At 43.2% G+C, this 12,924-nt stretch overlaps 1 protein-coding gene across 4 annotated transcripts in view; it reads right to left on the bottom strand.

The window, feature by feature from the left end:
• Window positions 1-12,924, bottom strand: part of ABCA5 (ATP binding cassette subfamily A member 5) — a 63,829-nt gene that overhangs the window by 34,435 nt on the left and 16,470 nt on the right. For all 4 annotated transcript variants that reach the window (XM_025196250.1, XM_025196249.1, XM_006017341.2 and 1 more), the window contains 11 exons: window positions 10,825-11,013; window positions 9,941-10,088; window positions 8,760-8,928; window positions 6,478-6,536; window positions 5,777-5,887; window positions 5,316-5,491; window positions 4,744-4,863; window positions 3,586-3,724; window positions 3,296-3,386; window positions 2,916-3,055; window positions 1,508-1,627 (listed from right to left, as the gene is read on the bottom strand). In XM_025196250.1, coding sequence (XP_025052035.1) covers window positions 1,508-1,627; window positions 2,916-3,055; window positions 3,296-3,386; window positions 3,586-3,724; window positions 4,744-4,863; window positions 5,316-5,491; window positions 5,777-5,887; window positions 6,478-6,536; window positions 8,760-8,928; window positions 9,941-10,088; window positions 10,825-11,013 — 1,462 coding nt within the window. The remainder of the gene's footprint in view (window positions 1-1,507; window positions 1,628-2,915; window positions 3,056-3,295; window positions 3,387-3,585; window positions 3,725-4,743; window positions 4,864-5,315; window positions 5,492-5,776; window positions 5,888-6,477; window positions 6,537-8,759; window positions 8,929-9,940; window positions 10,089-10,824; window positions 11,014-12,924) is intronic.

The raw sequence follows: 12,924 nt of genomic DNA, 5'->3' as shown, positions 1-12,924 counted from the left end.
CTGGCTGGAAAATTGGCTCTGGGGTCGGACCCAGAGGGTAGTAATTGATGGAAGTCACTCATCGTGGTGTCCTGTGACCAGTGGGGTCCCCCAAGGCTCTGTCCTTGGACCCATACTGTTCAACATCTTCATTAATGATGTGGACACTGGAGTCAGAAGCGGACTGGCCAAGTTCGCCGATGACACCAAACTTTTGGGGCAAAGCATCCACACCAGAAGACAGGCAGGTTATCCAGGCTGACCTGGACAGGCTCAGCAAGTGGGCGGACGAGAATCTGTGGTGTTCAACGCTGATATGCAAGGTTCTCCACCTTGGGAAAAAAAACCCGCAGCATCCTTATAGGCTCGGCAGTGCTATGTTGGCTAGCACTATGCAAGAAAGAGACTTGGGGGTCATCACTGACCACAAGATGAACATGAGCCTGCAATGCGATGCGGCGGCTAGTAAAGCGACCAAAACGCTGGCTTGCGTCCATAGATGCTTCTCAAGCAAATCCCGGGACGTCATTCTCCCCCTGTACTCAGCCTTAGTGAGGCCGCAGCTGGAGCACTGTGTCCAGTTTTGGGCTCCACAATTCAAAAAGGATGTGGAGAAGCTTGAGAGAGTCCAGAGAAGAGCCACGTGCATGATCAGAGGTCAGGGAAGCAGACCCTACGATGACAGGCTGAGAGCCCTGGGGCTCTTTAGCCTGGAAAAGCGCAGGCTCAGGGGTGATCTGATGGCCACCTACAAGTTTATCAGGGGTGACCACCAGCATCTGGGGGAACGTTTGTTCACCAGAGCGCCCCAAGGGATGACGAGGTCGAATGGTCACAAACTACTTCAAGATCGTTTCAGGCTGGACATAAGGAAGAACTTCTTTACCGTCCGAGCCCCCAAGGTCTGGAACAGCCTGCCACCGGAGGTGGTTCAAGCGCCTTCATTGAACACCTTCAAGATGAAACTGGATGCTCATCTTGCTGGGATCCTATGACCCCAGCTGACTTCCTGCCCTTTGGGCAGGGGGCTGGACTCGATGATCTTCCGAGGTCCCTTCCAGCCCTGATGTCTATGAAATCTATGAAATCTATGAGTGCAAGCGCAAAATTTCAAGAGGAAAAAGAAAAGTATGTTTTTCAGGATTTGGCCATGAAGTTTACCTATATCCTAGCAGAGCAGGGCTGGAGAGCCAGGAAAATCAGAAATAAGGATCATAAGTGAACTTCCTCATTGAAGAAAGCAAGAACAAAGTCTATGCAGCCCTGAACTGTGACAAATATAAGTTTCCAATGACTGTCTTTTGTTTGTTCTCTTGTCAGCTATTTCAGGAGCCTAGAATACTGTGCAATTGTAAGTATCACACCCTCTCTGACATAAGACTCAACAGAAGAGATTTTTTTCAAATCTGTTTCAAAAGGTTAACTGACTTTTATTATAAAAAAGACTAATTATAATTTTATACAAATTATCAAGTCCTAAAATACATTTTCACAAATGGTGTGGGGTGATTTTGTACTCATGCCTCACCTGCCTGATCAATTTCTGCTTCAACTTCTAGCTTCAGGAACACATCCTCCAAGGTTGTCATGGAAACTCCGTATGTAATAACACCCAAATGTGAATGAGTGTCTAGATCAGAAAATAATCCTGACAATAGAAGAAAAAGAATGTGGTTGTTAAAAATAATTATTGTATTTTCTCACCAAAAGTCTCTGATTTAATTAAAAAGCACAGTGCAACCGAAAAGCAGACTTCTATCAGTGTGATGTGCTAATGAATAAGTACAATTGACTAATTATAATGATGTAGGTCATGGCTCTAGAGTTACAGCCCAGATTATTTTTGCACTTAACAAGCAGGCTGAAAAAGAAGCCTTTCAGTATGAAAAACACAGCACAGTCCCTCCGAAATTACAGTGCTGACTCTCCAAATAGAGAACAACTTTTTTGAGGATTTAAATAGTTTCTGCAGTTGAATTAAACAGTTTGAAACAACTTTACTAGTCAGTGTACTCTGGACGATTTTCACTGTTCCACAATAAAAATTACAGTGGGGCAACAGGAGCGCAGGGCCCAGGCTGACAGCGGCTCCATGGAGCTAGGCTGCGCTGCACCAGCAGGGAGTGGGGAGCCAGCCCTGTGTTCCTGCTGCCCCGCTCTAGGCCCCGGCCAGCGCTGGCCCCGGCGTACCGGTGCAGGCCTCACACTCCTGCCCAGCTATTGCTGCGCTCCTGCACGCTGCCACTCTCCCACCGCCTGCTACTGCCATTTTCCCACTTTCCTGCCACCGCCACTCCTCTCCCCACCCCCTACCCACCGCTCCGGCACCACATGGTTCCTAGCTGCAGCGCCAGGATGGCAGGAGCCGCCTGGTCCCTGGGGACTAGGGAAATCACCCGCAGTCCTCCCCTGCCTCCCCCCATCCTTGTTATCTGAATTTCCCTTGGGCAGAGGGAAGCAGGAACAGCTCCCTAGGAAGGGCTGAGGGTGGGGTGGAGTCAGCGGGCCTTGCTGCTGCAGCCGCTGGGTCCTGCTGCTGGCTCCCACTGCGTGCTACTGCCCCTAGTGCCTTGTCATCTTTGACAGGCAGCCAAGGACAGATAAATATTAATTTTCTAAATTTTTTAGAGGCCTTGCAGGATGGATAGACTAGCCTGGTGGGCCAGATCCAGCCCACGAGCCGTGTTTTGCCCATCCCTGCTCCAGAGGCGCTTGAAATGCTTACCTACCTGTGAAATGAGTGACTGACTGGGATAAGAGGCAAACAACTTGCCAACTAACTTTGGCATTACTGTCACTTTGCACTGCCAAATTATAAACTTCTGAAGTTCTATAAGAAAAATAACAGACTTGTCTGAAAATAGTGTGGGTTACAAACAATTCAATGGATTTTTTCCCCATACTTGCTCAGCACTGAATTGCAGTAATGGTCATACCTGAGAACTTGTCCATGTCTCTAAAAGGTAAGGTGTACACCAGTTGCTCTTCGTTTTGTTGCATCAGACTGGCTCCTGGTATATGCTGTCTGATCAAGGAGGTTGTAGCTTCTATATTACAATAGGCATCTATATGCATGCTAGAAAACACACAAGAACACACATAAAAGAGTACTATTTTAAATTCTCTCTCTTCACTATTTTTAGAAATTGTGGTCAGCAAAGAAAAATAAAGCACAGCAAGAGCAGAACTTCATTGTCCCAAACAGGAAACAAATCTTTCAACATCTAGCAGGGATATGTCAAAGCACAATTCCTTGCCTAGCAGGGAAGACAAAACAACTATAAAAGATGATGCACTAAAAGTGTCCAAAACATACCTCAACCGGTACCCAATACCCCACTTGCTTTTAAGAAAGAGAGACGAGCCTAGGCATTTCAACATCCCTTGAGAAATCACAGCTTTTCGATCTAGAAACAAAACACAAGGGACTTTTAATTGAAGAACCCTACTTCTACACCTAAAACAGCTGCATGATTTAAACAGAGAAAATGCTGCATTCCTTGAACATCAGAAGAAACACAATGTCCCTTTATATATAGTACAACTCCCATTCGCTTTACATCACCTCAAACACAATGTATCACATAAGGCAATAGCAAAGCTTACCAGCAAGAATATCTGCCTCATCCATGAAGTGTGTACTGAATACTGTTACGTGATTAGCCTTTCGATTTTTCAGGAGATTCCAAATTACATGCCGTGAACATGGGTCCATGCCAGCAGTTGGTTCATCCAAAAGTAAAACCTACCATGATTAGAAATAAAAAAAAGGGATCAAACTCCAAATTCTCCACCCTCACAGCTATGATAGCTATAGCAAGAAGCTTATTAATTCCAAGACCGTTATGTCAACCCGGGGGGCAGAGGGGAGGGGAAGGGGTGTTTTTAATATACATTAAAATCTCTTGTATCCAGTACTTCACCAACCGGAATACTCTCATTAACCGGAGTTTCCAGCTACTGGCCGGATGCAGGGCAGGGGGACACAGAAAGCTTACATGCGGCGGCAGTGGCTGTCACCACCCACCACGATGCATTTCTGCTGCTCTGCACGCAGCCGCCAGCACCCCCCTGCTCTGCCGTCCGGATGCGGGGTTGGAGGGAGCGGGGGAAAGCTGGAACATGGTGGGTGCTGTTGCCACCCACCACCCTGCGTGTTTGCTGCTCCATGTGTGGGAGCCACTGCCACCTACCCCCTGCATTATCTGAAAACCCTGCCGGGTTATTTCAGATAACTGGAGTTTTTACATAACTGGCAAACCCCTTACCCCGGGGATGCTGGATAACAGAGATTTTACTGTACTGTTTATTTGTCTAAAGGTAGTGTGGGAATCATTTTTGTTTTAGTCAATTAATTGCAAAGCTAAATAGCGTGCCAATCACCACTACCTACATGCCTGTTTCTTTTGACAACTTCTCTTGTGATGTTACCCAAAATTATACAATATTCCCCTCCAGACGCAGCCAACTTTTTGCACAGACTTGTCACAGAAAAAAAAAAGTATGATCTAATCTACTGTTACTGCTATTGAACCAACCACACTTCAATCCCTGCAGAGTTAAGGTTGAGCTTGGAAATTTTAAATGGCTTTAAACCAGAGATGGTTGGAAACAGCAGACCAGTTTCACACAATAACTATTTTGTACCTACTTATTTGGTACTTCATAGTTTAATCACCAAGTAATATAAACAACTGGATGGAATGTGCACTCAGATAACATGCAGCAAGGAGTAACACAGACACTGGGCTTGTGCCTCCTCACCTTGGGATTCCCAAGAGCAGCAATGCCTATAGACAGTTTTCTTTTCTGCCCTCCACTTAATTTTTTAGCTTGGTTGTCCTTGATAGGCTGCATATCCAAATCTAACAGTACTTTCTGCACCTTTAAAAATAAAACAAGGGTTCTATGTAAATAAAAACAACAACAGACATGAAAAATTGACTGCCATAATTATCAACAACTTTGTATTAATTTTCAGCAAATTGCAATATATGTTTTTAATTAGTATTCTGTCTGGATCCTGATGTAAATTCACCATAAGCAATGCAAAGCCCATTAGAGAATCAAGGTCTTAAACTTCAAACTAGGAAGGCCAATCACATTGTACCTTTAAGGATAAGCCTCTGAAAATGTTAACATTGACGGTCTGTGAATGTTCTACTCATAAAATATAAAAATCAAACTGTAAAGAAAATACCTTTTAATATTCTCTTTCGATAAGTCTTTTTTGGTAAGTGAGATTTGCAAAGCTACTTCCATAACATACAACTATTTTGCCCTATTAAATTAAAAATAAATGCACTTTGCACACGATTTATAACTGTCCGATTTACCTCTTGTATCAAATCATTGGGAGGTATCCCTTTTATTGAAGCAAATATAGATAAATTTTCTTCCACTGTTAAAATGTCAAAATGTATATCTAATTGTGGGCAGACACCAGTAATCTTTCTTACTTCCAGCATTTCATCAATTTCAGAGACTCTGTATCCATAAACAGATGCAAACCCTGAAAGAAAAGTAAAAAAACGAAAATTTTTCAACCCAACTAGAACTCTGACCTTCACCATAAAGTAGCTTACTCAATTGTTCCAAAACAGAGATGCTTATTTAAAAAATTAATAAAAGTAACCCCTCTCAGATGAAAACCTCAAGAAAAAAAATGATTGAATCCTGCAATATGCTCAAAGATAAATGGCCTGAGGTTTGAGGGCAGGAAAAACAAATGAGACCATTAAACAGATGATAACAAATCCATTCTGTCCCCCTCACCACCAAGCCCAAGATTTCTCACCATCAGAAGGTGGACAAAGTCCACAAAGAATGTTCATCAGTGTTGTTTTTCCCGTTCCACTATGTCCAAGTAATGCTGTAATCTGACCCTCATATATATCAAATGATAGACCTAATCCAAAGAAGAAAAGGAACAAGAGACAAAGAGAAATTAATGTTGTAGATCTGTAGACAGATTTATATCAGCGTGCTAAATTCAAATACTGGTATATAGGATATGCGTTTACATTATATTCAAAGCAGTATTTTTTTTGCCATCAGGTTTCAGTTCAGGATGGTAAACACTGTTATGGCAGTAGTAAATAAAAAGCTGGCATTAGATTTCCCATGAGGAAACCTGAGTTTAGAGGTTTTCATGTCATCCTCTTAAGGAATCTGGAAAGAGGGTGCTCTGTGGTTACTTGCTGTAGTTTGGAAACAAGAAAGGAGACTGGGAACATGCAGGGGGAAAACAAAACCCCACAATGAAGAGGATCAAATAACTACAGCTGCCATTAGGCTCTGCCTTATTGAGGCAACAGCCCCTTTTGGCATATAACTAAAGGCAGACTAAGGTAGGAGGAAAACGCACATAAGAAGGCATAGGGCTTCATGCTCTGAGACCCACCCCTCTGGCAAAAGGAAAAAAAAAGGTCCCTACATTGTTAAGTTATTTTTCCTTGCACTTCTATTAAGTAGCTGAAAAGTTAGAAACTTTCTTACTTCTGAGAGCCTCCACAGTTTCACCTTTTTTTCTGAAAGTTTTCTGAACGGAGTTGATTCTGAAAGAAGACATGTAATCATACAAAAAGAATAAAAGGCCTTAAAAATCTTTCCTTGCAAAAGAAAATATCACTTTGCAATGATTATACAGGCAGCAAGACTGTGCTGAAGTCATGTGTTTTTCTGTTGAAGTTGCACAAAAATTGTCTGAAGGCAGAGCTGTAGGCAAGCACAGTGTAGGCATTTTTGGCAACATTTCTTGGAACAGTTTTCATCTTATTGCCTCTTTACTCTGGCAAGAATACTTCTGTTAATTTACTGAACATTTTCTGTCCAGATGGCTGAGTAATCACTATGACACACAGCATTACTTTTTTCCAACAACACCAATATACTAATCCAGGAATCAGCAACCTGTGGCCCATGGGCTAGATCTGGCCCACTGAACCATGGAGCTCAGAGCTGGAGGGCTTTGCCCAGGTGGCAGAGAGAAGTGGCAGTGGTGGCACTGTGGAGGGAGCAGTGATAGAGGCTTTAGTTGCAGTGGAAGTGCAGGCCAGGTTGAAAGCAGCCCACACTGAGACTTAAGCACAAGGGTTGTCAACTGGGGGTACGTGTACCCCTGGGGGTACTTGAACCAGTCCTAGGAGGTACGCATGGGCGGGCGGGGACGGAGTGCAGCCGCCTCCTAGGAGCAGGACCTGGGTAAGGCAAGGGAAGCAGTGCTCCTTTATAGGGTGGGGAAGCTTGCATGTGGTAGCCACCACTGCCACACACCAGCCTGGTGAGCTTCTCTGCCCTGCAGAGGGGCGCTACTGCCCTCACCCCAGCCCAGTGAGCTTCCCTGCTCTGCCCCAGCCCTGCTGCTGGGAGGCGGCAGTGCTCCACCCTGGGCTGTCCCAGCCTCCTGCCCTGTGTCCAGTTGCGTGCTACCCATCCCACCCCGCCCCACTCCCCATTTGGCATTCAGCCGCACGCTACCCCCTCTCCTCCTCTTGGTGTTGGGCCGCCAGGGTGTAGTTAGACTAACGAAGGTTGAAAACCCCCAAGTTAACATATTGAAAAAGGTTCAGTCTATGCACCAATCCACAAAATCTGACAGATGGATACAGGATAGGGAGAAAACATGCAATGCAAGACAAGCAGGCAAGGAGATGCTTTTTCTTGCTAAAATAACATTAAATGAATGTGAGCATCTACTCCCTACTCCCCAAGCAAGATTTTATTATGTACAATTTGATCTAATGACTCCTCAAATTAATCAAAATAAGGAATTTACTAGATGGCAACCTTACAATGAGGTTAAGTGCATTCTGATCTAGAGAGCAGAGCAGGGTTTGGATGTGATGGCATGGGAGGGGAGGAAGAAACTGAGTGAGGAGGACAAACTCATTGGGAGAGGGGATGATAAAATGGGAGGATGGGAGACTAGCATGACAGATGAAGAATAATCAGTAGAATGGAACAAAGGGATTGGAATGCTTCAAGCATTTTATGTGAATTTCTGGGAAGCTTCTGGGGAGAAAAGCTAAACTCTTCAGCCAGTACCAAGTCTATTCAAACAGACTTTACAAATAGATTCAGAATTTTGGCCACTAAGCTCCCTAAGTTTTGTTTGAGACTAGGGGAGTCATGCAAGAAAAAATAAATAGTTATTATTTCTCAATTCACATCATGACATTCTAACAGACAATACCAAAAATAGCAGAGAATTAAGAGCTCATATGGAGGATCTTTCTTTGATTAAATAACGCTGATAGTACCTGACGGTACGGAGAAGCACTGATGTAAGAGAATGAACAGCATATTGACTAAGTAAGCTCAAAAAGTTACTAGAATCAAATGTTTAGTTAGCTAGTCAAGCAGCTCCCCCGTGTGGTTTAGATGGAACGTACAACTCTTCACACACAAAATAATGGGAGTTACATGTCTGAATCTAATTTGAAAGGATTAAGAAAAACCCTTTCCACCCCTGAAGCCATTATGCCTCTTGTGGCATTAGTGAAGCTCAAGAACATAGATTGTCTCCTGTGCCCAGCTAAATCAAGACTATGTTTCAGAGTTTGAGTTGATGGCCATACTTTACATAAACGTTTTCCTGAGCGCACTTTTGTTATCCTGGAGAACATCCACGTAATAGGTAACATGGCCTCGTTGGAAATGGAAAACTGCTATTTTAAAGGTGTAAAATAAGACACACAATGCATACCATGTGCTCTCTTGATTCAAATAGCATGAATTTAGGAGAGATGCTAAAATGAATCTGTGGCATGAACTCATACCTGATAGCTTCTTTTCCCTGAAATTCAGGGGATACCGGTTCAACCATCTCACTGAAATTTAGACTTCCATTAATAGTACTCTCATATAACTCCTTGTAATTTCTTCTGCGCTTTGACCAAAATGAGGGTTTCATAAAGAATAGTGATGTCCGCCGCAATCCAAACTCACCTGCGTAAGAAAAGAGAAAGAAAAATCTCTGGACATTTAGTGCAGACATGACTCACGATTTGGAGTTCATCTATGAAACTTGGGATTAAGCACATTACTAGGAGCCCAAATCAGGAGAGCATCTCTATTTAAGCCACACATATACTGTGTATTTAAACCAACACTGCCAAACCCTAAGACTCTACTTTGGAAAGTATTTAACTATTCAAATCTACCCCTATTCATCAAAGCACTTCCTTTCGCATGTAGTTAAATGCATTTCCTAGACAGAGGTAGGTTTATGAATGTGCTTAAATACTTGCAAGAACTGGGACCTAGGACTTTGGGACTGATGGCTTAAGTAAACAATGCACGGCAACAGAGAGGCTCAGCAGCAAAGAAAGTGCAAATTCTCACATGCATGCAAGTCGGGGGTTTGTTCAAAGCTTAACAAATGGAGTCTTTGTTGTGTCACTGCTGTTAAAACTCAGTAATTTAAACAGAGTATCTGGAATACACACACTGGCATTCAGTTTTCAACCCAAGAAGAATAAATTGCAAAAGCTGAAAAAATGGTTTGGTTAGCAAAAGATCAAAGTTACTCTGGTATAAAACATTTTTCAAGTATTTGCATTGGCATAACTATGCAGACTACGTATCAAACAGGTACTTTTTTCATGACTGCTTCACAAGCAGATTTCACAACAGTAGAAAATATTTGAATTAAAAAAATATATATATTTTAAAGCTCTACAAATAAGAGCTGCGCTTCTGCCTATTTTCTTTTGATCCAAAGTTACCTTGACATGTAGCTGCAATTAAAGAAGCCAAAGAACACAGGAAATGGTGATACTGAATTGACCACTCAGTTATTTAAATACAGTATATCTCACTGGCATTTAGTAAGTAACTTGTTTGTAAAACAGCCATGCAATTAAACCTGACTTAGAGCAAAACTGTGCGCTAAAGACTTCTGAAATTTGGAAGCTAGCTGTGGTTCAGTTCCGTATTTATCCGAGTCTAAGTAACATACCTGGAATGACCTGATCAAGGTAGACAGCAAGAAGCACGTAAAGCATGCTGTCCAGTACCAGTAAAATGAGAGAAAGAACAAGCGGATAAGGACCATGAGTTAGATTTGAAAACAGTGCACCATCATCATAATCTTCCAGATGCATAACCTAGAAACAAACATGAAACAACTTGGGTGTTACTGAATTGCATCTTCATTAGTCTACAATTAAATGAAACACAACAGCATGATACAAAAATGATTTACTACAAACGATAAATTAAAAACTGAAAGGTGAGTGTTGCTATAGAGCAGATACAAAGATGTCGTATTGCTGCCAAAAAAAAGAAAAAAAAGCAAGGCACAACACACAATATTTTACTTCAGATATTTAAAGCTTTTTTGCCATAACATACGACTTCTTTTTAAATAATTCCTTGTGACTAAGAAAAAAAATTATTAAAAAAGCAAGATTTCTAGAAAAATATTTACAAATATTTTCACCACCAGGTATTTGAATTTGAGATAAGTTAAATGTTTGCTATGTAGCTGTAATCTGAGAAGTACAATCTGTATCTTAATGAAAAAGAATGCTGCAACAGTGAAGGCACTAGCCAGTATCATTCCCTACCCTGCCACAGACTTATTACATGACTGTAACTTATTACTGCACCTTAGTTCCTCCTCTGTACAACAGGGACAACAGCACTTTCTTACTTGAGAGTACTATTACATGAATAAAAGTGTTTGTAGATTGTGAGGAGCTTCACTACTAAGGTGACAGGGGGCATGCAAACCTAATCAATAAATTAGGTTGGACAGATCTTGTATATCAAGTTGCTGTTCAGCTGTTCTTGCACACAACAGAAGTAGTAAATAAACAGGTATACACTAAGCTTACTCACCTGGGCAATGCCAATCAGGAATGTACACTGACAGAATGGGCTCACAACCCATACAAAAGCCTTTGGAAAATCCTCTAATAATACAATGTTAAGACCCACAAAACCTAAAGCCAGTGTTGCTAAGAATTCAACGATACCCACATGTTTTGATTTTCTGAAAAGAGGAGTCAGCATAAAAGCAAAGAACACCTACAGAAATACAAAGAGGAAATTATTACAGTGCACAACAGACCTGGAATAGAAATATAGCAACTACAGCTTTACTTTCAATAGGTAAGTAACTTTTCTTTTAGGGCAAAATAAGGTGAGTGCTTTGCCAAGACTACTAATTCAAACTAATGCCTCTTAAAAATAGATTTAAAAAAAAATACAAACCAATATCCTAATCTAGATCATGGAATAGAATGAAGAATGGAACCACTAAAAATAAGACAGGGAAACCTACTGGACATGTCTGCATATTAGGCCTGTGAGAAGCTGATTTGGAAGAAGAGTGATTCAATTCTCACTCTGGGATTCGAGTCACTGTCCCAATTCAATTCGGTCGAATAGGATTTGAAGATCCGGCACCAATTCGGAGATTTGGCCATAGACTAAACAGGCAGCAGTCCTCAACCACACTGGACACAGCTGCCTCCAGCTGGTAAGTCTGTTGTGGTGGGCAGAGAGGGGAAGAAAGGGGCATGGGGAGGGCGGGCAGATCAACTGTCTGTTTAGTCTATGGCCAAATATCCAAATTGGTGCTGAATTTTTCCGAATCAATTTGGAGGCTTCCGATTCGATTCAGACCTTTTAATGAGTCTCCAAAGTTGATTCGGATTTGGAGATTCGGCCATCAAATCAGGCCAAATCTCCTCTGAATCAAATCAGCTACCGAAGCTTCGCAAGGCCCTACTGCATATCACTGTGAGAAAAAAAAGTTTCCGCATCAACTTGCAACAACAACAGATCTTTCTATCTATCTTTCTTTTCTTTTTTTTTTTTTTTGTAAACAATCAATTTAAGTTACTTGCATAGGTTCAGAGAAAGATCAGTCAGAATCTGCAAACTTTAGTCATAATGTCATTAACTGTTCTGGACAGTTAAAGAAATGTTGCCTATTATTTTCCATAGATGATTTTACCACTCCACAAATTTAGAAGCAAGACACAGTATGGAAGGTAGCATCAGCATGAGGCTGGATTTCATCATTCATTGCAATCTGGACCAGCAAAATACCAAATTAAATGGCTTTAATCTAGCAAACCTCACAATCACATACTTAACTATAAGCGCATGAGCAACACTACCAATATAATGGAACTATTTTCTTCTTAAAATTAAGCATGCCTTATTCAGCTGAGATTTGAGTGCTACAAATCTGGGAATACTGAGCTCTATATGAAGCAGCAGACTCTAAGCCAGGGGCGGGCAATTATTTCGGGAGGAGGGCCGCTTATCCAATTTTGGCAGGCTGTCGAGGACCGCATGGGTAGCCTCGTCCCTTGACAGGTGCCCTGCCCCCTGGTCACCATCTTGGGACCAATGTCCCAATGTCTTTGGTCCCAAGACATTGGGACATTGGTCTCATGTCCCAGGGCCAGCACCGGTGGGGACCAAAGCGGGGCACAGGCTGGCAGGGGTCTGTGGAGCCAGGCTGAGCTGCACCAGCAGGGAGAGGGGGGAGCTGGCCTGGCTCCATGGAGCCCCCGCCGGCCAGGACCCCATGCTCCTGCCACCCTGGTCTGGTCTCTGCCGGCATTGGCCCTGGGACACCAGTGCAGGCCCTGTGCTCTCACTGGCTCCCCACCCACTCACTGCCAGTGCCCCCCACCCTTCAGTACAGGCGGGGGGCAGCGCACAGCTCGCTGGCAGGGAAGAAGCTGGTGCTGAGCGTGGAGAAAAGCGGCCCCTCGCCCGCCCTGTGGCCGGCACTCGCAGCCCACACAGGGCTGTCCTGAGCAGCAACGCGGGCTGCAAGCAGCTGTAGCATGGGGCACTGGCCGCGGGGTGAGCGAGGAGCCGCTTTTCCTTGCACTCAGCACCAGCTTGTAACTCGGCCCTGCTGCCAGCCTGGGCTCTGCGCCGGCTCCAGGCTCGCCCCTAGGGGCTGCCCACAGC

This window comes from Alligator sinensis, unplaced genomic scaffold, assembly GCF_000455745.1.
Source record: "Alligator sinensis unplaced genomic scaffold, ASM45574v1 scaffold282_2, whole genome shotgun sequence".
Taxonomy (NCBI): domain Eukaryota; kingdom Metazoa; phylum Chordata; order Crocodylia; family Alligatoridae; genus Alligator; species Alligator sinensis.
This window is presented reverse-complemented; position numbering and strand designations above follow the sequence as displayed.